Below are 24,505 nucleotides of genomic sequence, written 5' to 3' on the forward strand. Positions count from 1 at the left end.
TGGCTTTTGTATTAAATCAGTAATTTGCTTAAAAGGCTGCTTTAGAAATAGAAAAAATTCGATGAGTAAATAGAATTAATAGAAGGCTTTTTTCCCCTGTACCTTTTTTCTTCTGTACATTTTTTTCTAAAAAATCCCCAATCAAATATTTAAGTTTGGGTTCTTGCAAGCATGTTCACTATTGGCTTTCATTGCTCTGTTTATGACAGTCTTGACATGAAAGGTACATATCACTTAGATTCATCCAAGCTTGGAAGACAGCAGCCTCTTGGTTCTCTTCAACCACTGGAACATTTTCCAAACTGTGGATTTTTTTCCCCAAAGTTCCTGAAAAAATGTTCCACAACTTGAATCTTCTAAGTTTCACATCTTCACTAACCCCCACATGCTAGTTCATCAAGAAGTTCACAGCATTTATGTTGGTACCACATCCTAAGCCTGGCCTGGCATAGTCAAAATCTTGTTATGGACCTTATAGAGACATACAAGAAATGATTGCTAGTCCAATTAAAAGAAGGCAAAAGCTGCTACTAGTCTAATTAAAATTACACCCATGCATCAATAATCCAAATTGTTTAATTACAATAAAAGGTGTGAAATTACTAATGTAATTAATAGCAATATCCAGGCTACACCATCTTCTTGCTGTCTCTCTTCTCCAAGCAACTTTCCCACCCTTGAGGTTGCCTGTGATTTCCTGTGGGTGCTGGCTGAGGGCTATCACGACAAAATGTCAGTGCCCCAAGTTGCCAGCATTGCTGTTGATGGCAATAATTTCTTCTGATATGCTTCAGTTTTGTGGTTTGCTTCGGGATATTTTTATACTGTTTGTTAGTGAGTTTCTTTCCCAGAGATCTATGATCCTATCCTATGCTAGGATTTTCACTCACACGTGGTTTTTTGCTGGACTTTTGCCATATACGAAATGACTAAACCTTACTAAATATGAACAAGTCCAAGGTTTAAAGCTACTGAACAAGGACTGTGTTTAAAAAGATAACCATCTGACCATTTTCTTTTACTGTTAAGAGTTTAGTCACCTGACTACTTTGCTGCTAGAGCAAGCAAAGCAAGTCAAGACCAGTTAAGATGAGGGCTAAGAGGAGGACTTGAGGTCAGTGGTCTGTTACTAACAATGACAACACCATATCACCAACACCACCTGCAATAAACTGAGGAATAAGCTCAACTTTCTTCCACTGCTGCCTTTCATAAGTTGTTTGCCATGATTTCTGCAACTAGGGAAAGCAAACTCTTTCCTGGAGATAAGTGACATGCCCCAGAAAGGCTTCAATTTATACTTTACATCTACCGGTGTTTGATTCCATAGCAAATATCAAAATCTTCCTTAAAAAATGATGTTATAGGTCATCAGTGGAAGCCTTGAAAGTCCAGTTATTTGGTTACTGCTTTGGAGGAGAACCATGCTGCTGTTGTCTCCTAGTGCCGAAGGCTTTCAGTGATGCTATAAATGACACCCATCTTTCCCTTTTCCTCCTTTTCACCCATTCTTCTTCGCCCTTTCCAAGTCCTGACCCTCTTGTGTTATACTCCTCTCTTAACCCTCACTAAGTGCTGCTGTTTACCACTGTTCTCCATGTTGATGTAAAAAAAGTGGAGGTGAGGAGAGGAGGGACACCATGTAGCTTTTTTTTTCGGGACTTATCACCTATGGAGCAGCCACTGACCTTGGTCTCCTCCTCTTGAGGCTTGTAGGGTAGCAGTGCAGGAGTGATTTTGGAGGGGCTGGAGCTTCTGGAGCTTCGCATCTCAAGAGATTTCCTGATGCCTACAACAGTTCTGGCACACACTGACAGTTTAGAAGACTGAAAATCTTACTTAGAGTGAATTTCCTATTTGGAAAACCGTGTGCTTTTCATCTTTCTCTGCCCTGATTCTTCACCCCGTAAATAAAACATGGCATTAACAATGAGCATTTTCTGCAAAGCAGCTTCAAGTCAATTGAGCATAAAGCACTGTGTTCCTGTTAATTCTGTAGTGATCTGTCCTGAGGTCACTTGCCATGCAAGGTTTTTGATGATGTGGCCTGGATTTTGGGTCAGTTAGAAAGTTACTCTCTGGAGTTTCATGATTCCTCCCTTTATGTGCTGTGCTTATGGGCTGAAGGATCTGTGTGAGTGCCAAGGAAGGCTGCAGTCCAGGTGAACTAACTGGGGCCAGTCTGTAATGGAAAACTGAGCTACTCCCAATCTCTTCATTAGGAAGGGAGAAAACATGCTGCTTTTCTTTTTTATGTAACCATCAGAGAGTGATATCCAGCCTTACTGTAAGACTCTGCCTTGGCTCAGAAGAATCTTCATATTTCTGGAAATCATTTGCTTCCTCTTATCTTTTACCATTGTAGGATAAAACCCTTTTTTCTCTTTTACTTGTAGAATATAATCCTTTCACCTCTTGGCAAGCATAGAAAGACACCGATAAAATTCATGATGATCTTTTTTTAAATGAAGCAAAAAAAGTGTCATAGTCTGTATTGATCTTTGGTATTAAAATGTCATGTGAAGTTGTTATTTATTAAAATCTTTCAGTGACTTCTGCAGCCTCTTAATTCCTAGCCCCTGGCAGAAATGTGACAGGGTTAGTCTCCAGTTACAAAGCAGCTAAAAATTTTCCCTGCAATATTCTTTCCATATCCAGCATCAGATTAATTTTGCCGTGTTAACCAGGAAAGTGCTTCTTGACCAGGCAGCTGATGAAAGCAAACTGATTCTGTGGGGCAGGGATGTACAGACTCAAGAAATCTGCCTCGGTGAGGAAAAACCGGGGACTGATTCCTGCATTTCACCTCTGTAAACTTCTTTTGCAGGCTTTGAATTTTATTTTACTGCAGTGGGGAGTGAAAGTCAGGTCTTCAGTTAATGTAAAAATTTACTGAGTTCAGGGTGGTGATGATGGTTCACACACGTGTTATTGCTATCCAAGCCAGTTTTATAAGTGGCTGGTGGTGCTGGTGAACATGAGTGAAATACAATACCAAAAGATGCTTTTACTAACGCTGTGAAAGCACCTTTTAAGACTGCAGCTTTTTTTCCTCTCTTACCAGAGAGTAAGACAGACTCACTTGAGGAGAAAAAAACACGTAAACCTTCAAGTTTAAAAGCATTCTCTGTTTTGCGGCACGGGTGATAAACAGGATTACAGCTGTGCTGGCAGGAGGGATCCAGCAGCATGTGACATGTGGTTTGACAGAATTTGGCTGGGTCTGGCTTTACGCCCCTTCCTCCCCAGAGGTACGCTCCCGGGGTCTCTCTCCAAGGTGTCACTGCTGCTTCGGAAAGCTGACCAGCACGGACATAGGGGAAGATGCTCCGGAGAGTGATTTTGGTGGGGTAAAGTGGATGGTCGACAGCAGCGCTGCTGGGAAGAGTGAGAGAGGGAGGAACAGCACAGCATCCAGAGGCTGGGAGCCCGAGTCGGGAAGGAGGGGAGAGAGATTGCCTTTTACTGAGGAACAGTGTGACTTTCCCTTCTCCCTCTTCCATTCAAAAACTTGAAACACCAAGAGCGCTCTGGATTTATGCTTTTACAGGTCGCTTCAGCCTGGACATCAAAATAAAAGCAGCTGGGGAGCTCTAGGGGGGATGCTCTATACGGAGTTCATGAATAAGGTACGTCCTGTTTCTCCTCCTGTTCTTGCAAGATGCTGAAAGTATAGGTGTGTACATGCAAAAAATGCAGGTGCAAAATTACATTTACGCGTGCACATCTAGGTCTTACACTATGTATTTTCACTGTATTCTTAATTTAGGTCCATCTTCATATTAGCTTCACTAATACTTAGTTTCACACAGAATCCTCTTGATTGCCATTCTACTTTTCTTCTCTTTCCTGTGGAATAAAATGTTTCGTCATAGAAATAAAGATTTTAGGGTGTAGCCTTCTGAAAGGTATCTGAGAAAGTCAGCAAAATTTTCCGAAAAGTTTTGATATTTAATGTTTGCACAGTGTCCTTTATTTCTTTTTCTCCTCCACCCCTTCTGATGGCATTAGGGGCTCTAGGCATGTGTGATATAATCAGGGATAATTTCATGATGTAACATGCCTGGGCAGTGTAATGACATTTTGATAAATAGTGTCCTTTTTGGACTGGTGTTTTCTTTAGTTGTTTTGGAGGTCTATATAAATCTGGCATTACCTTTATTTTGGAATGAATTCAGAAGAGAACTGATCATTTGTGTCTTTGGGCAATATCAGGAGCCTAACATATCGATTGATTTGATTTGATACTGATTATTGGATAATTTCAAAGTAAGAAATTAAAATGAATGTCCCAAAACATTCCCTTACTATAAGAGAGAAAGTATGTGCAGAAATGGTGTTCATGTCCCTTCGTTACAGCTTTGCTTGTTCATAGAAGGCAATTGCCTGGAGTTGTAAAACTGTAAGTCCTCAGAGTGTTGTGATGGCACTTTACACTAAAGAAAAAACAGCTCTTTGTATTTAGCAGAACTCTAAACTGCATTTAATTGCAAATTAGCACTGAAGTACTCATCTGAGTGTCAGGCATCAGCAAATCCTAGTGTTTGCATGCAGTTGGAGAGTGTTTCTTTGCTGAGCTGGATGCAGGCACCCTCTCTGCGTGCCTGGCTGCACCAAAGTTTGCAGTGCTGAACTACTGCTTCGGTAGTAAACAGGAGCAAAAAGACAATTTTAATATCAGTCTCAGCCTGTAATAGGAGGAGATCCAGCAGAGAGAGTGAGGGAAAGGTAGTCAGCATTTCCAGGTTACATTCCCAGCCTCTGACTCGCTATATGATTGCGCGTAAATCACTAAGCCACTCTAATTAAGTTTATGAGCTGGAAAATTGTTATGCGTGTATTTACTCCAGGCCTTATTGTTTTACATGAGAAAGGAATGGATGAGATTTCGTTTGCTGGTCTGCCAGGAAGCCACTTGTTTCTCCTCTGGACAGGATCAGGCTTTTGTGTGTCTCCAGGACACTTGTTTAATGGACAAATGGACAGCGATGTCAAAGCGGAGGAATAGGATTTCCTCTGCAATAGGGAACCACCATCTAAAAGTGTTCCAGGAGCCTAAGCCAAAATTGCAGGTGCTGTATCTTGTGAGTTGGCGTTGCCTTTCTGTTCTTCTTTAGCTGGTCTTGTTTTCATAGCTTTTCCTTGTTGCTTGCTCTCCTGTGGTGCTACTATTGGGGTACTGTTTTCTTGGTTAAAATTGTACTTGCTGGGTTACTTAGCCCCATTTTTGTCTGCTCTAAACCATACCTTCACTGTGACTATTCCTTTTCTTCTAGACAGTCTCTGCTGATTATGTAGCTCCGGTATCTGAGTGGCACATGCTTTTTTCACAAGTCAACCTCAGCAAAACAGGAGTGTGAAACCTGCTTTATCGCTGCTGTGCTGTAGATACCATAGGAATATTCGATAAAACCTTTGCAGCCTCTTCAAATCCTATGAAATGTCTGCTCTGTTTTCTTTTGGTTTGTTTTGTCTAAGGTCTATAGACACCCAAATTTTCTCTGCAAGATTAGGAGAGGGGTAGAGCCAGATATCTGGCACATGTAAGTCAGCATTACTCTGCTGCAGCAGGTTCACACAGCTGAAGATCTGTTCCCCACCAGGACTCTCAGGAAAACTATTGCAAGAAAATATAGTCCTGCCTGCCCCAGACAAGAGCAGGGGTGTGTGTGCCCTGAAATTCGTAAGCAGGGTGAACTCAAACATGGATGCGAGGAAATGCTGGTGTGCCAGAGGGCTCCCTGAGGATACAGTGGGAACACAGAACTTTTCCTCCTAATATGCTGGCTCTTGAAGTTGAGGAACTTTGCAATGAGGGCTTGAATCTGGAGATTAACTTTTTAATCTAAGCAGGGCCCCTGGTATAATGTGTTCTTCTTCTTGGGCAAGCTGTGAATGTGTTTTGGGTGCTGCCTTCCCGTGCCCCTTGGCGAAAACACTGGAAATGTCCCTGCTGTGGGCACTGGCTCAGGCACAAGGTGCCGCGTAACACGGTGTTGCGGTGTTGGTGTGTACAATGCTTTGCAGTTAGGTTGACTTTATGAACTAAAACCCAAGCAGAAGAAAATATGTATTGTTGTTTATCAAATATTTACATGGCTCTTCATTGTAAATTTTGTTCCCAAACTGAGTTTCTCTCAGTGCTTCTTAAACACCCTCTATTCTCCAGATAAAATAGTGCTTGAGTTTGAATTCAGGTTCTTCTGAATTTCTCTTATTGCTTTCTTCTCGCCTTCCTGCACCTCTATCTCTTGCAATTAATTTATATTTTGTGGTATAATTATCATGGAGACTTTCAATTTTTTTGGAGTCCCTAAAAAGCACAGTTGATGCCCAATTCTTGCCAAAGCAGTGACACTAGTCAACATACAAGTGCACTTCTCCATATGTGTGTTACCTGTTCAAGGCACTTGAACTGTCCTTCCTTGTGCACAACCCTGCTCATAATGGATTTTGCATTAACAAGACTTTTATCAAGGCTGAATTCAGCAGATTATTGAATCTACACTAATTACACTTCTAAAATACTGAAATTAATCTCTAATATTATTCATCCCCAAAAGGATCTACCTATATCAGATATTAAGGATTTGGGGGGGAAATGAGTCTCTCTGATCTAATGATGTGCGTTGTTTAAGAAGTGAGCGGTCTCAAGTTTCTCTCTTTGAGAATTTTAATTAACCTCAGGAAAAAAATTACCTAGGGAGGCTGTGAAATTTCCATTGCTAAGAACAAGCTGGACATTCATCTGTAACAACATAACCAGAATTTATCCTGCTATGAAATCAGATAAGGAGTACATGTTTGCTTGATGTCCTCTCCAGCCTGTTTTTCAGTCATAAGGGTTGTAATGATCGTATGCCACAATTTCCTTTCTCAGTATCTGCCTTCTGCAGGGTGTAAAGCCCCAATCACTGCTCGGTTAGCTCTCTTGAAAATACCACCCAATCCTCCAAAATTATCATTGAGTATCGTGGTTCTGGCCCCTTGGAAACCACGTGCAAGGGGTTTTATTAGCAGCCAGAGTGAACAGTTAAGAGTTTTATGTTCCTAATCAGAGGTGACTCTTGTGAAGGCTGCTTCTTTACCCATCTTGCTCAAATATACTGCTGTTTTCAGAAGAAGGAAATTTTCAATTATTTGCATGCCCCAGCACCTTCAGATTCTGCTCCTGGACACAAACGTATATCTGGCTGCTGTCGGGGATATTAGCAGGCATTACACCACAGAGAGCATTATTTGTTGTTTTGTTGAGCTATAGGAAAACAAACCCACAAATAAATTGTAAAATTCAGATGAATTCAGGCTTGTGGATGTTGTTATGTGCCCATTGGATATTGAGGACTAACTGTAAAAATGCTGCACTTTTTGAAAACATAATGCTTGTGATTATTCACATCAAACATTGAAAATATAATAGGCTGCTGAGATGAATCTGAAATTTCAGCTTTGATCTCTTTATTGTAAATAGATCAGTTGTCTTCCAAAGATGCTATCCTGGGGAAAAAAACAGCTTCAGGTCTCTGAGTATGACATCACCTGCAAAATCACAGTCTGTTGTTACTCGAGCTAATAAGTTCATTCTTACTTCATAAAAGCATTGCATGCCTTCACATCTCTTAGGACAGCTTGTGGTTTATAATAATTTTCCAAAACAGCAGAACACATTATTCTTGCTCGTATCACTGACTTGAGAGCCATTACACCAGCTCACATTAGTCCATTGGCCCACCTCTGCCACAGATACAAATTCACTCTGTTTTCCTTCTGGGGGAAGAGGTTTAGCAATTTGCTGACAATTGCCCATCAAGGAGAAGAAGGGATGAGACTCTGCAGGACCCAGGGGGTTGCTCTGTGTTTGGTCCTCCAGACATTTCTGCTCCCTTGGGAGGGCAGGGGACTGTAAGAATCTCCTTCAGAAGATGGGAAAACATCATGGACTAGGATGGAGAAGATGGACAGTGGCAAAGTCACGGTGTGTGATGAAATATAAACGGACAAAAACACAGCCTGGACAGATCGCGTCTGTGGTTTACAGCTGCTGAGGTAGCAGTTACCATGAAGCTCCTGTCTTTTCCAGATGATGTTGCAGAGGCAGATGTGACCTTAAGCTCGCAGGCTGGAGTTTGCTTGGGGCGTGGAAAGTCTCATGCTGTGTCTGCAGTGTGCCAGACACTGAAGGGTCTACAAAACCCTGAAACCGAATGTCAGTGCCCCATAAATGACAGGTAACGGTCAGGTCCATTCTGGTTGCTGTCACTCACCTCCTGTAAAATGTCATGCTTTTGGCAACCCCGTTGAAAATTCCCTGGATTTGTCCAAACCTTAGGAAAAACGTCAGGTAGTCAATGCTCTGCAGGAACAACCGAGATTTTTCTCCCCCCTCCTTCAATGGCCTCCCTATAGGAGGAAGGGATCAGGAAGGTTGCCGCTATTCTGCAGTCTGTGTCTTTCCTGAAAGAGGTGGGGTGGCTTGTCCTTGCCTTCCTCAGGGTAAGAAGAACCTGGCTGAGCCGCAAAGGACATGGTGAAACACCCCAGCAGCAGATGAGGAGAGAGCGGGGAGCAAAACTGTTGTAGAGCTGGCAAAACTGCATTGATTAAGCCAAGCAAAAATCCTCAAATCACTTTTTTTTTTTTAGTCTCAGAAGTTTTGAGGCTTGATATTGCCGTTTTATAGTGTCTGAGTCAGGATTTTGGATCTCCTGAGGTTGGCTATAGTGGAACAGTTCCATTTTAAAGAATATATTATTTAAAAGTTGAATTGTTTGTATTAAATATGAATGTCTGCAGCACAGGAATAAGCATGAGTCCATTTCTAATAGGAAGCAGCAGATTGGTTTCTTTTGTTATGGTTTTAAATCTGTTTCCACAGGCACTGGGGGCCTTTCAGCACGGGATGTATTGGAAAGATGGTCTGTAAATGAGCTAGATGTTACGCTGTGGTGTAGTGCTCTCTGTTCTCACGCTTTGGTCATTGGAGACCTACGGCAAAGCGGAGTTCTTTGGTCTTGTGAGGGAGCAAGAAGAAACCAGTCCTTGATAACTAACTGGTTTATTTTCCAGTGCTTGTCCAAGTGTGCTTACCACGCTAGATGAATCACTCATGTTGCAAAACATCTTTTGAGAGCTTGGGTTTTAATCAAGCTTATTAATCAGAATCAAGGACTCAATCACAAAACAGGTTTCTCTCATCTTTCACTTTTTTGTTATTTTCATATATTTGCCTTTTTTCTTTTTTTTTTTTTTCTTTTTTTCTTGAGCACTAGTGCTCAAAGAGTGTACAGCCTTGGAAAAATGGAGGTCTTCAACAGCAACTGTTTTGCTCTACAGATCTGCTCTAGGTCTGCACTGCTTACTAATGTGGCTGCAGGTGCTCACATAACCACTTGTGAATTTATTATTGTCCCATTTTTTATAATTACTGCATTGTTTCAAAACTCAGTAACAAGTTTTACTGCATACTTTTGAGATGGAACAGAAATAGAAGCACCTAACCAGGGCTTTAATCAAAAATTTAGGTTTCACCTCTCAGCAGGGGGTTTAGCCTGAGACCAGGACCACATACATCTGAGTGTAGCTTTTCTCTTACCCATGCCCTTCTAATGTTGCTAGGTGATGTCACATTAGGTTGGTTGGGCAGATCTTCTGTGATAGGTAGGCATAAAGTATTTTCCTAGTATCAACATCCAAAAAGTTGATGTTCCAAAAGCTCTCTGATTCTCTCTTATGGAAGAAATATGAGACATTGCAATTTGACTGATTTCTGTCATTGTTAGCACAAAACCAGCAGTCTGATGTGATGAAGCACAGTGTGCACCTGAAATAGGAAATGCTAGTTTAAACTTTTAACTTAGTAAACTCAAAGTGATTATTCCTCTTCAATGGGTGTGAGAGAATCTACCCTAGAATAACCAGCAGCCTGGTGGTTAAACAAGTCTACTGAGGGCAAAAGACAGATTCCCAGTCCATAGCTTGAGTCTTCAGACTTTAGCCTTAAACTGACATTAAACCAAGACCTTCTTTCTTAAGCAAAACTCTTCTACTACATTAGGAGGTAAAAAAAAAAAAAAAAAAAAAAAGAAAGAAAAGGATGGTGCTCTGTAGTTGTTTTGAGATAAGTTTTCTGGTCACTGTTATTTACATTCCTAAATACAGCAGCTAGTTGGACTGTTGGGAAATACTTGGCTAAGGATGTGTGTCACAGTAATGAGTTTTGACAGTCATCATCAAACTGGAGAAAAACGAGTACTGACAAGCAGGTATTTAAAGGGTGCAGCAGTGTTTGTCACCGGGTGTGTTGGACTTGTGGTCTGTGTTACCAGCATAGCAGCCAGAATGGGTGTAGGAGGACAAGGCGATGCCCACCAGGGACCTTTGCCGTTGTACACAGGGGAAGTTTAGAATAAAAATGACACTTGACAGTATGAACTGGGATCCAGCAGACACTGAGAGCTGATTAATTTTGCTATGGAGGCTCTGAGAAATAGATGTCATTGGACAAATTAAAGAAAAAGATCATTCCCTTTTTTCCTCTTAAAAAGATAACAATACTCTCTGGCACTAATGTATCCTTTTAGCTTTTGTCTTTTACTGACTCAGATAACATTATTCATAGTTTTATTGTTTTTAACATATCATGAGAGGGCAGAAAGTTATATTCTTAATTAACACAATTGATAATGTTATCACTTTAGCTGTGTTAATTCTTTTAAAATTAGCTCTACTTATTCTTTCTATGAGGTGACACCGGGTCCACGGAACTTCTATTTCACTCTACCATTTATCCCTTGGTAAATTCATCTGCTTCTACAAATAATTGCAACACTTATATGTGGCCCATGACTTTGAATATAATATTTTATTCCTTGTGCTCTTTTGTCAAGCACATTAAAGCACAGCTGCCGCAGTAACTTTCACAGAGGAATCTCTGCAGCATCCGATTGTAGCTCAGTTTCTGCAATTCCTATGGCACACACTACATACTGCTCTTTCTCATACCTAGTAACTTTTGTCTTTGAGCTACAACATGCTTTTATTTTTTTCAGATTTTTTTTTTAAATGGTTGATATTAATACTTCCTTCATTCACCTGCAAAGTTACAAAAATACTTTCCCCACTTCATACCAGTTTGGCTGTTCTACGTAAACTGAACGCATCCGTTTTTGGCAGGCTAACATAAGTATAATGATTGTTTTCTTACTAATTTAGATTAAGGACTTCAGATTTTGCCTGTATCTGCCAATATTTATCTGAGCCACACAGAAGAAGGCATAATTTGAATCTGGGTTAGTACACCTCCCCTGTTTGTAGCTTCCCAAAATGTTTTAAGAGTTCACAGGAACTTGCAAGCAATTAAGATTGGTACAAGCATGGATCACTGAAGTTTAAATTAAAATAACATTTTATAGTCCCTGCCCCTGACATTAACTTTTAGGGGCTGTGAATCAGAACCTTTATGACTTTTATGAGACATTTAATACTGTGGTATCTGAATAAGGACATGTATAAACAAAACCAACAGAGTTAGCAGTTCAAATCTTGGTTCCTGAAATAATCTGGGAAAATGCACATCCCCTGCATTTGCTAGGCTTTGCCTAATAGTTTAAAAGTTCTCCCTCTCCATATATTTTTACCCAGCGTTTAGGCATGAGATGCTGATCAGGATTATGGCTTTTCTTGACTTGGAATTATAAGAGGAATAATTAATCTGCCTTGTTAATTACACCCTTTTCTGTTTCTTACACTATAAAACTGAGATTTGATTCTTAAATAGAGCTTCCCTTGGGGGGCACAATTAATTCCTGCCTAATCAGGATGATGAAAATCTTTTAAATCCATAATCTGCTATTGAAATCCTGCATTATACGTCGTTGTAACACTTTTTTGTATAACTCAAGTAAAGTTGGTTTTTATGTTCTTATATCTGAAACTTAATCTTAATTTGCCAGACATGATTTAAAATGTTGAGGAAAGTTTATGTGTCTTTTTGGAAGTTAGACATTAATCTCCTTTTTCTTTTTGTTGAAAATTTTCAAGAACTAATGTGCTTGCTCTGCTTAAATCCAAGGTAAGGTGCTTGTTTTTCAGCAACCAGATAGGACTAGTCTGTCATAACATTAACATTTGCAAGCAGGTAAACAACTTACACTGAGCGAAGCAGCAAAATCTGCCATGTAGTAGTCCCGTTTGGTCAGAGAAGGCTTCCTCCGGCCCCATGGCTGTGATTTGCTTGGGAAACTTGCACCTTTGCTTCTAAGGCAGGTAAAAAATCCCAATCACTGGGCTTCTGGCTGGGCTTGATGTATATAGAAGTTGAAATTTCCTCTTTAAAGCTACTTTTTTGTGTGTGTGCTTGTAAGTAAGTTGGACAATATTGTGTCCAACTCACAGTGACAAGTGGGCTTCCTCAGGGGTCGGTATTGGGACTGGCGCTGTTTAACATCTTTGTCAGTGACATGGACAGCAGGATTGAGTGCGTCCTCAGCAAGTTTGCCGATGACATCAAGCTGTGTGGTGTGGTCGACATGCTGGAGGGAAGAGATGCCATCCAGAGGGACCTTGACAGGCTTGAGAGGTGGGCCTGTGCGAACCTCACAAAGTTCAACAAGGCCAAGTGCAAGGTCCTGCACATGGGTCAGGGCAATCCCAAGCACAAACACAGGCTGGGCAATGAGTGGATTGAGAGCAGCCCTGCGGAGAAGGACTTGGGGGTGTTGGTTGACAAGAAGCTCAGCATGACCCAGCAATGTGCACTTGCAGCGCAGAAAGCCGACCGTATCCTGGGCTACATCAAAAGAAGGGTGACCAGCAGGTCGAGGGAGGTGATTCTCCCCCTCTACTCCGCTCTCGTGAGACCCCACCTGGAGTCCTGCATTCAGCTCTGGGGCCCCCAACATGAGAAGGACATGGACCTGTTGGAGCAAGTCCAGAGGAGGCCACAAAGATGATCAGAGGGCTGGAGCACCTCTCCTATGAAGACAGGCTGAGAGACTTGGGGTTGTTCAGCCTGGAAAAGAGAAGGCTCTGGGGAGACCTTATTGCAGCCTTCCAGTACCTAAAGGGGGCTTAAAAGAAAGCTGGCAAGGGACTTTTTACAAGGGCATGTAGTGGTAGGACAAGGAGTAATGGCTTTAAACTGAAAGAGGGTAGATTTAGATTAGATGTAAGGAAGAAGTTCTTCACTGTGAGGGTGGTGAGGCACTGGAACAGGTTGCCCAGAGAAGTTGTGGATACCCCATCCCTGGCAGTGTTCAAGGCCAGGCTGGATGGGGCTTTGAGCAACCTGGTCTAGTGGAAGGTGTCCCTGCCCATGGCAGGGGGGTTGGAACTACGTGATCTTTGAGGTCCCTTCCAACCCAAACCATTCTATGATTCTATGATTGCCCCTGTGAGCCATCTAATATTGACTTGAGTGGAAGATTTTACTGTGGGTCAGGAAAGGAACATGCCCTTAAACACTTTGTTACTTATTCATATTAAATCCAAATTGTGCTGACAGGTCCCAGATGTGCTTTTCCATTTGCATCACTTCAACCACCCACACGGTTCAAATGCTGCAGCAGTATAAGAGTTGTGGGACCATGCAAGCTGGGAGACAGAAAAGCATCAGGAGCCTTTTAAAGGCCAGGTGGAATTTGGATCAAGACCTGTGGCTATGACTGGATGGAGAGGATGATCGGTTTGATTACTTTGTTTCCCAGATTCATGCCTTAGGCCACCCTTTTGTACAAGACAAACTCTTTAGACCGTGTCCAGGCTGCGGTACCATGGTACCTAATCCAAGCCTAAATGGTTTGGTACCTAATCCAAACCTAAATGGCTGTGGATGGAGAAAAGTGCTCATGAAGTCATCCAAATTTTTTTTTTTTTTAATTAATCAGCCTTTGCTTATTTTTTCCTTTATTGGGAAAAAAAGAAAAGCAATGAAGATGCTGAACTTTAAAGACTTAGTTCTACTTGGAGCCATCCATATGCCTGGGACACCTTCTGGCTTCTCCCATGTCTAGAGTGGCAGTGTGCCTCCATGATCTGACTGCCTTAACTGAGGTCTTTTTTTTCAAAGCTAGAGCGACGGCAGGGAGAGGGTTGTGGGTGCTTTGGGTATAGGTAGGTGTCATCTACTACATTTCTGGGCATACAGGGCTGTTGTTGAGAAGACTGTCTGCCTTCAAGATGCAGAATAGATAGCAAATGGGTAAAATAATGAAACATTTTTTCTCCTCGCTTAGTCTCCCTGCAGGTTTGGACTTTTGAGGGGCAAAACTTAGAGCTTCACAACTTGTCCCAGTTCCCACAGCAAAAAGTATGGAAGCCCTGGGAGTCAAGTGCTAAGTTCTTGCATGCCACTCCTGCCCCACCAAGCACTGGCAAGAACTGGGATGACTGAATGTCCTAAACAGCTCTGGCTGGGTAGTTTCAAACATTGAAGAAATGTTTTTGTCTTAGGTTAGAGTTCCTCACTTTACTTCTTCAGTTGTCCGGGAGGGGTAACCTTCATGGCTGTCTGCCAGATTCTAGTTTTCACATATCAGGGCTCACTTTATTGGTCTTAGCACATTTGACCTCAATAGCCCATTTCCACCCGAAAGGAAATGGAAAGAAAACTCAACAAGCTTGCCCGGATGGGTCTAGTATTTAATATTCCTGCTGCTTCTTCATAACTGTAATAGCCAATTACTATTTATAACCATAACCATGTACAGTTATTTACATTAGAACCCACCACCTAAATAACTCTAAGGAGAGTTTATGGATGTAACTTTTCACTTAACTGTAAGATTTGCAGAGCAACCATCTGTAGACACAGTGCCCCTCAGGATATGAAGAAATTGCTGGGGCTGTCTTACTGATAATTCCCAGTTTCTTGGGATTACGAGAACAGGGCATATAGATGAAGACAACAAGTTCAGTATGCGTTAAACACATTGAGCAATGAAGCTATTCAGACACAAAAAATTGCTCTGCTTTGTTTTTCTGTATTCTCAGTTTCGGGTCACTCTTAAACCAGGCTGGAAACATGAAGCTCTGTAAGATATTCAGGGAAGGCACTTCAGAGGCCCTGGCTTGAATGCCGCAACACACTGGTACCGAGATACTGCTCAGATGGATTACTGTGATGAGTGCCATATGAATAATGACATTCTTGGATAAAGTAAGTCATGAAATAAATCATGGCAGGATGCTTTATGCAATTTTGAATTGGATCCTGAAATGCCCTGGGAGCTGGTAGGGCAGAAATGAAGACAGGAGGATGCGTCTTGTTTATGAACAAAAATACCTTTGCATTTTCTGGTGGCAGATGTGATCTATTGCAAACTCTGTTCTTTTATTTTTCAGATGCTGAACTGGACATGAATGGGATGGCATCAGATCACAACACTTCCTCCAAAGAAGAATACCTCCCACACTATCTCCAGAAAGAAGACCCCTTTGCATCAAAGCTTTCTAGAGAAGCTGACATTGTAGCTGGGTTTTATTTGACCATAATTGGTAATGATTTTGTAATTCATCTTTGAAAGATGGCTGTGTCACTGCGTCCTTGCAGGCAGTCACAAAGGCGGCAGAAGCTGCTGTGCATTAGATGTGTAATTACATAATTCTTCATACTAGAGAGAAAAATCTAGGAAGGAGAGGAGAGAATGTGTTAGAAATATGGTGTCAACAGTTAGTGTCAACAGACAACGCTGTTCCAGGTAGCCAAAAGTGACTAGCAGTAGAACTTCCAGCAAAAAGTGAAGAAATACTCAATTTTTTTCTACTGATAGGTTACTAGCTAGCAGTTTAATCATTGCTGACCAGAACTGGTTTTTACCCTTATGCCATGCGGGTTGTACACCTGGTTTTCAAAGCCTCTCTCATGTGCCTATGCAGCAAAGAGAACATCCTCAGACATGCTCATTTGGATCTTGCTTAGCTCCTGGCATCAGCTGTCCTCTGTTACATATTATATTGAACAATATTTTCTGCCTAACACCCTCCCCTCCCTTTTGTTTTGGAGTCTTTTACCATGTGCAAAGTGACTTTGCAAGCAGAATAAATGCAATTATTTATTGGTTAGTGCACACAGATGATAGCTGGGACTGATTTCTGTGTTAAGTATTCGTATGCCAAGGAGTTGTCATTCAGCTGGGAAATACTGGTGTCCATTGCTTCTAGGGATAAACTGGTCCTTCTTCTTGATGATTTAACTTCTTTGCTTTATGGAGGTGGGCATGGTTATATCTTTTTGTGTCAATACTTGCCTCAACACTTACTTCTTTCTATGGTTTAGGTTTCCTTATATTTTATGGCTTTAGTTCATGCAATTTCTCACAGCTCAACAGCTATTTTCTCAGTAAAGCTGAGCCAAGGTCATGTAACTGTGCTATGCCAAACTGGGCTCTGGGTGTCAGATGGCTGAACACCAGGCTGAATACAGGGTATACAGTGTATTCCTTGGCATTTATTTTGGTTTTGATTCATTCTCTCGTTCTACCAGTTCTGTACAAAATACAAAGTTCTTTCAGTCCTACCTTCGTGTTTCTCATTCACTATTTTACATCCCACCTTCCTACACTCTCTTACTGCTATTCCCCTGAATGATGTAAGTAATCTAATCTTTTCTGCAGTGGAGGTCTCACAAAGGCTTGAAAACACTTATTTCTCATTTGTCTTCTGCTTATGTCTTTATCAAAAAAAGTATTCAGAGCAGCAAAGGCAGCAGATGAAGCTGTATCTCTGTGCTGTTCTCGATATTCATGCACTGTTTTGTATGCATCCTAGCTTTTCACATATATATATTTTTTTTCTGCTGCTATGCAGACAGATGTCTTCACTGAACTGTCCAAAACAACCCCCCCTCAGGTCTTTTTTCACTCGGTTAAGCAGATTTAGCTTTAATCCCAGGAAATATGTCTGAGTAGCTGAAATGAATCCTTCCAATGTACACTGTGTTGCCTTGTCATATTGGCTGTATTTAGTGTAGATTTATCCAGTTCCAAAGAAATACCCCTGCCAGGTGTGAAACATCTTGAAAAACATAGATATAATCAAATTAAGGCAAGGAACAGAAATAATGTTTCCAGTGAAAAAACAAAAGCTAACCGTGCAGGCACAGACTTACATGAGCAGTGTGAAGAGACTGACATTATAGTTTAAAAAGGGCTGATAATCATTTTGATATCGGACTTATCAGTAAGATTCCCACCTTCCTGGTGTTGCAGACTGGACGTCAGCCAGCCTGTGGCGGATTCATTGCGCCCAGTGGTTCAAGACAGGAAAGTTCAAGCCGTAGTTCTGCTGTATACATGTGTAGCTCTAGACATCATATCCTACATTTTGCTCTGGGGTTAACTTACTTTTTCATGTGTTTGTTTTGCATTGCATTTTACTTGGTTGGTTACTTTACCCTTATGGTCATTACATGCTCCAGTAGCAGCTTTCATTAGAGCCAAGTATACTTTTCACATACGCATGTAAATGCTGTATTTGCATCTTCCTTGGACTTGCATTTATAATATAAGATACCACTGGCATCCTGCACAGATATTTTTAATTCCTTTTGGCAATCATTGCAATGATTTTAAGCAGTCATTGCTTACCTGCTGGTCAGTCGTGTCCTCAGCCATTTCAGCAATGGCAACTGGTTTCATATTTTCAAGACCAGCACAGTAGTGTTTTAGACACTGTGTATAATACAGTAATGGATATTAATTTGTCAGAGGCCAAGAGGAGTACAGACACCACCACCCTCCTTTTATAGGGGTTTGCATGAAGAAGGAGAATGTTATGCTTTTTACCAGTGAAGCAGAATTATACCTCAGAGCTCAGCCACTAAGAGAGGGAATTAAACAAAACTGGTGGAAGAACAATGTCAGGTCTTCTTCTGTGGTTGTGAATAGATGGGATAAAGTAGTCTTTAAACACATTTTTCTTACAAAAAAAAAAAAAAGGCTTTGCTTGGGCTAATGCTTCTCAAGTGAGTTGTACCTTACAAAGCTAGTTTAGCTTAGCACGTTGGGGATGCCACCATTAGCTCCTGCTGATGTGCAGATCCATATTTTATTACACTTTCATGTTTAGGTGGATAGCAACATTTTAATAATATCTTGGGCCTGCAAAAATATGAGAAGTTAGAAGGAAATTAATCTTTGTTGTTCCCAGGTAAATCTCTTGAGTCTTTTTTTTTACTTTCTGCAAACAAAAATAATCCTAAATTTCCTTTTCCACTAAGCTGATTTCTTGGTTCAAAGCATCTGCATTTCTGTTGGGACAAGAAGCAGTGCCATGCAGAGGTTTTCAGTGGCAGATATTGGATCTTAAGGTGGTGGAGAAGGAAGCCTAGCTCTGTGAAACTATTCACTGACTTCAAATTCCACACAACGGGCTTGCTAAGGCTGTAAATTTGCTTTAATTGGCAGCTTTGTAGTTAATCACAGCTCCCAAGTAACCAAAACAGTGAGCAGAAACTATGTGCTCAAATAGTTCTTGAGCACAGTTGTGTCTTGGGGTAACTGCAGTTTTGCAGATTTACTTTGTAAACTGTATAATCTGCAGAAGATGGAAAACCGAGCTGGAGCATTCAGCTCCGGTACCCAGCGAGGGTATGTCTGTGGGTTTTTTTATTATACCTTATGGTTCAGACCAAACCAGTCATTGTCACCTTCTGCCACTGTGTCCCCTATTCCTTTGCAGATGCCTTCCAAGAAATGGTGGCCCCTCTCGAGGATGTCCTGTGTGGACATCCTGACAGCAGAGAGAGGGACTAGCTGCGGAAAGGTGGGAAGCCAGGAGGTGGGGATTGCTATCGGGCATCTTTTTGTGCTTGAGGCACCTAAGGTACAAGTGAGTTTAAAACTTATTTCAAAAAGAGGAAGAAGCTGCACAGTGGGCAAACAAGGCTGGGATCCTACCAGGAAACTCGGCAGAGCTTTTAGGGTCAGACTGGTTGTACAACTGAAGTATTGCAGTTTGAAAATATAAAAATACATTTTTTTATCTTTGAAGAAAATCAGGCGTCTTGACCAATCTGTGACAAATTCTCTGCAAATGTGTGATCTTTTGTCCTAACTAGTTAATTTCCGTGTGTATTTTTTCAATTGTCTGGAAAAAAAATAATCAGTCACATGGTTGTAAGAATCCAATTCTTTTTACTTTGTCACTTCTCCCACTAGCTTTTTCATCACTAACTTGATCGATTTACTGTATGGCCGGGTAGGGTGACTAACTACTGAGCGGAGACCCGCTGGCTGTCAGCTCCTTTGAAAGCCTGTGGCAAGTAACTATTGATTTGCAAACTGTTGCTGCACACTTCTTCAGCATGTTATGAAACAGCTTAATTGAAAACAAAATCCTGAACTATCTATTTTTTTTTTTTCTCTCTGGTAGTTTAGCACTGCTGTCAGATTGGAGAAAAGGAGTCTTATTTGTTCGGATTTCTATTTTTATACACTTTCACCTTTCGCTGCAGGTTGCGTAACTGAGCCTGGCTCTTTCTCTGCAGGTGTCACTTTTTTTAGTTATCACATCCTTGGCTCTTTGTATATATGTAATAGTGTTACGGTGCCATGGACAGTTGTGTCCTGAACTGTTTGCTCCTGGAAAAGAGCCTTTACTTTACATCTGAAGAGTCTTTTTTCCCCTGTTTCCAATGCCAGGCTCTGTCCAGACACACAGCCTGCCAGCACCTACCAGAGCTGGGAGCCCACACCAGCAAGGACTTCAGCTAGCTTTTAATAAAATCTTTTTAATTATAGGAAAAATGAAGCATTAGGTGGCTCACCTAAGGATATTATGAAGTTTCTATCACCAAGGAGTTAAAAAAAGAATTCAGATAAGCAATTGTCAGACGCAGTTATAGACAAAAGGCAACTTAAATTGTCACTGGGCCCCTTCCAGCTGTAGGATTAGAAGGTCAGTGGGCTGGGGCTATTAAACCTTGCTATTAATAATGAGCACTTGCTTCAGAGGCTTGTCTGATGAAAACATCTCTCTGGACTACTAGTCAGTTGAAAAAGATTCAGGAAACTATCAGGTGCTTTTGACAGGTATTTCAAACTGGATGCTGGCTCTCTAGATATCCTAAATATCACTAGAGAGAAAATGGCATTAAGACAGAAAAGGATTAAGATATATGAAAAATGCTTGGCAACACTGAGATTCATTCACTTAGCTGCAAGGAAGAAGATAATTCATACGAATACCTGTATCTACTTATAATTCAGATGAAATTTTCAGACCCTTAAGAAGAGGATGTTCTTTAAATTTCATTTACCAAGGATAAATAAAATTTGCTGAGAAAACCTAAGATTCAATGGTAAATGAGCTTCTGTCCTGTTTATTTTTCAAAGTAATGTAGAAAGCTATACTGTCAGTATAAAAATAAGAAGTGTTTCCAATTAGGCAAGTGTTGTGTTTGTTACTGAAAAATTCAAAATCAAAGTATTTTTCTCCTGAGTTTGGTAAATTTTTGGTTCCACAGTTACTCATATTTCTTGAGAAATAGTCTGGTTTTAGCCTCTGGGAACCATATTTCTCTCTGCTTCATGGATATTCCCAGGTTGGATCTCTTGGTTTGTGAGGACGTAACACCCTTGCAAGGGGATCGTTCCATTGATGGGCCAGAGTAAATAATTAAATACCTATTTAATTCCTGAGCTTTAATTCCTGAGGTCTGGTGTCCCACAAGACTCTGATGAAAACTACGTGGTAGTCAAAGGTAGAGTATTTGAAGAGGTCGGCGTTGCTGGGCAGCTGCTGGGGTCTTCTCGAAACATGGAATACGTCTGAGTTTGCACTACCAAAGCCATGTGTAGGAAGGCATCACAAAGAGTGACTTTGCTGCCTCATCGACAGAGGAAAGTTGGGTTGTTTATGACTTTTTTATAGTTGTGTGGAGGTTTGGCCTTGGCCAGTAGCCAAGCACCCAGGGCAGCCGCTTGCTTACAGCCCCCGCAGTGGGATGGGGAGGAAATAGGAAGAGCAAAAGCAGCGGAGATAAACACAAGGCGGAGGTAAAGACAGCGAGATCAGTCACCAGGTACTGTTGTGGGCTCTCATCGTGGGGAATTTAGCTTAACATTTAATTACTGATTCGGGTAGTGAGAAACAAAGATGACTAACATAAAATACTTAAGGAGACGCCCTTTCCCAGGCTGAACTTCACGCCAACATCTTCTCCCTCATTGCCGTTGTAGGTCCCTTTGGTAAGGCAATGTGTCTCCCTCCTTCTTGCTTGTCTTCTCTGCTCCGGCGTGAGGCCCCCATGGGCCACGGTCCCTTTGGGGTGTTCACCTTTGGGGGTGACTCTTGCTTCCTCAAAGGGATGTTGCGTGCTGTCCTGTTTCTGCTGCAAAATGCTCGCTTTGGGCTCAAACCCTTTCAAACATGAGTGAGTTAGTGAAGAAACAGTTTTCTTTAAGGGAACTGGAAACCCTGCAATTTTTGGTACCGGTGTGATTAGCTCCATGGCTGATTAACCACTTGTAGTGTTGGTTCCTGCAGGTGCTTGGGTGGTGACATGGCAAAAAAGATGTCAGCCAACATGAACAGGATCCCTGCTCGTGCACTGAATTCCAGCTGGAAGTTAAAATCAGATATATTTTCTCATTTTTCTTCCTTATGATAGAAATCAATTTTTACTGTAAATTTTAAGACGTGATATTAGTATCTTAACTTACATTATTTTAGAAATTTATCCCTCAACCTCTGATTATAGTCTTTAATAAAATTAAGGTTGGTCAGAGATTGGGGTCCTTGTGATTACAGAAGGCTGAATTTCATTCTTGCGACTGTATAAATGTTTGTGAGAAAAACTGAGTTGATCAGAACAGAGGGATTATGGGATTTCTGTTATGTGCATTCAATTGAGAATTGTGCAGGCTCAGGTGGTGAAGGCAATGTCCTGCTGCAGACGGGAAAATAGCAATTGTAGTGGGAGGGAGATGTCTGCAGTAGATGTCTCTATGAGCTGCATAATGAGGATGAGATGATCATGTTTCAGAGTGAAATGTCTAGCCTTGGGACAACAGGTTCAGGCTGAAAATACCAGAGAATTTCACAAGGAAGATGGGATATTGCTGTTTTCAAGGAGAACTCTAATTTGATTGTTTTTCTTTTTTTTTTTCTTTTTCATTATTAAAGGGATTCTTTCAACTCTGGGAAATGGGTATGTTATTTTTATGTCCTCAAAGCGAAAGAAGAAGTTGAGACCTGCTGAGATAATGACTGTTAATTTAGCAGTGTGTGATCTGGGCATTTCAGGTAATTTCATGTCTTATTTTCACTCATTTTTACTATCCCACCATTCTTTCTAGCAGCAGCAAGAGACAGTCCTCTGGAAGTCATGGGAGCCCAAAATGCCTTTTGCTACTGATATTTCTGCTCTATTATTTGCATATAAATAACAGAGAAGGATAGAAAACAACATTCCTGGACAACTTGATGGGAAGAAATGAAAAGTACAGAGGAAAAAATAGGGTTGGATTTATCAATCAGGCAAAACTCCTGTTCACCCCAGCACTGGGCAGGCCTTCAAAGAAAGACAGCTCCTGTGTGCATCCTGGCACAATAACCACAAAATAGCTCGATATTATGAGAGAAAATTATATTTTCTTGCTGCAGGGTGCAACAGGAGGGATCCAGGTGCCTCAAAAATACATATTTAGCCAAACATGAGTGGGGAGGAGCATGAGGGGACAGAATTGGAAAATGCCAGTGGCCATCAGCCTATCAAAGCTCATAATTTTCTCTCTAGTGAGAGTCCTCTTTTATCTCTGAGTCAGGAAAATACACATTTGTGTCAACCTATAGAGTAAGAGCAACATCAGCCAACTGGAGGGATTTTTATTTCAACCCCACAGCCTGGATGCCCTGGCATAAGAGGAGGGAGCTTTGGAAAGATTTACCTGAAGTTGCAGAGTCAAGAGCCTTTGGAGACCATTCTTTTGGCTCTTGGCTTGAGCTTCATTCAGCTGCTCATGGCTACATGCAAATACAGGGGGAGGACTGGATGTCCTTTAGGAAAGGATATTTTGGATAGCAGACAATCCAATGGGTATAAAGGCCTGATGTGACCCAGCTGACCAGGGGATCTCCCCAGTGCAATATAAACGACGGTATGTTCCCATGCTCCCAAAGTCATCTGTTCCCTGTGTGTTGCATACACTGGGACCCCTGCCCTCAGCTCCAGTACACTCTTTTCCTGCCCTTGTCTCTGCCAAATGCTTTTGCCCTCATCCAAATGCCTAAAATAGCACTGAATGACATAAAATGATGGCTTCCAGCCTCCCCAAACTGATGCTTATTGTGCTTTCACTGCATGTGGCCAAGGAGCTGCTCACCCCCTCAACTTCCAGTAATTTTGATGCCTCTTGATGATCAGTAAACATGGTTTTCTGATGGAGATACTTACGAATTCAGCAGAAGAAAGGTGTTAGTATAAATATCTCTGCTCTGCTACCACACAAAGAAATCCCAATGATTTCTTTGGCATATCTGCCATAGAGACACTATTTCCATCCTGCAGCACTTAGAAGTGAAGAAAAAAAAAAAGACCAGTTTTTGTCTCTTCTGTGATGCTCCCATCTCCCTTGTGTCCTAAGAGTCTGTCTTATTTTATAAGGCTCATATCTGACTCCAATGAGAGTCACTCCAATGAGACAGAGTAGTTCGGGGGAATTTCTGTAGCTATATATTTGGAATGTAAACAGATATATCCTAACCATATAAGCTGTATGTCCCAACCATGCAAACTACAGCTTGTTTGGAAGCCCTCTTAGCTTGAGGGCTGCTAGTTTGTCTGTTAAGGTCTGTCACCCCCATACCACTTGGTCACCTTGTCCTCCATGGGGATCTCAATCTATCCGTGTGTAAGTTTTGTAATTAAAAAAATTGTGATTGGCACAGCCATGCGTGCTTTTTCTCCCTTCTCTTTCTTTTTTTTTGTTAATGGAAGATGTTGACTCAAGGAATGTCATGTGTTCTGTCTGCTGGACTGATTGGAGTGAAGATAGGACTTTTTCCAAAATCTTCATATTTCACACACTTGGCACCTTGTTCAAGAAACGGGTTCTGCCACGGCCCTGCTTTCTGCAGATTTCCACAGGGTGGCACCAGCCACTTGTTCAAAACTGCATCAGGCTCCTTTTGCACTGATACCATGCTGAGAGTCCTGTGTCGCTGAAGAGAAATTTGATTTTGTCCAAATAAATGTGTTAGCCTTTGGAGTTGGCAATGATTTACAGGAGTAAAGTTGCTGCCTCTTAGCTTATAGCCTAGACCTTGCCATATTTCATGTTTTTCTTGAAACCTTAATCACTGGGGTCAGCTTTTGCTTGAAAAATTAAAGTACATCTATTCTGCTTGGAGAAAAGCACGTAATATATTGCCCTGAACACAACCTTCAGGCTCAGGCAGAATTTTCCTTACAGGCTTAGGCTAAAGGAAAAGAATCCCAAAATACCTTGTTTAAAAATAAGTCTCATTTTGAAGGGTTTTCAATCATGATGTTTTAGGCATAGAAGAT

The 24,505-nt window shown here is 41.3% G+C and overlaps 1 protein-coding gene across 1 annotated transcript in view; it reads left to right on the plus strand.

Moving 5' to 3' along the window:
- The first annotated feature begins 3,221 nt into the window (after positions 1–3,221).
- LOC128151886 (opsin-5-like) overlaps positions 3,222–24,505 on the plus strand; it is a 29,920-nt gene continuing 8,636 nt past the window's right edge. The window contains exons 1-3 of the mRNA XM_052809639.1: positions 3,222–3,629; positions 15,340–15,492; positions 22,123–22,242. Coding sequence (XP_052665599.1) covers positions 15,354–15,492; positions 22,123–22,242 — 259 coding nt within the window. The 5' untranslated portion in view covers positions 3,222–3,629; positions 15,340–15,353. The remainder of the gene's footprint in view (positions 3,630–15,339; positions 15,493–22,122; positions 22,243–24,505) is intronic.

Source organism: Harpia harpyja, chromosome 15 (assembly GCF_026419915.1).
Source record: "Harpia harpyja isolate bHarHar1 chromosome 15, bHarHar1 primary haplotype, whole genome shotgun sequence".
In the NCBI taxonomy this organism is placed as follows: domain Eukaryota; kingdom Metazoa; phylum Chordata; class Aves; order Accipitriformes; family Accipitridae; genus Harpia; species Harpia harpyja.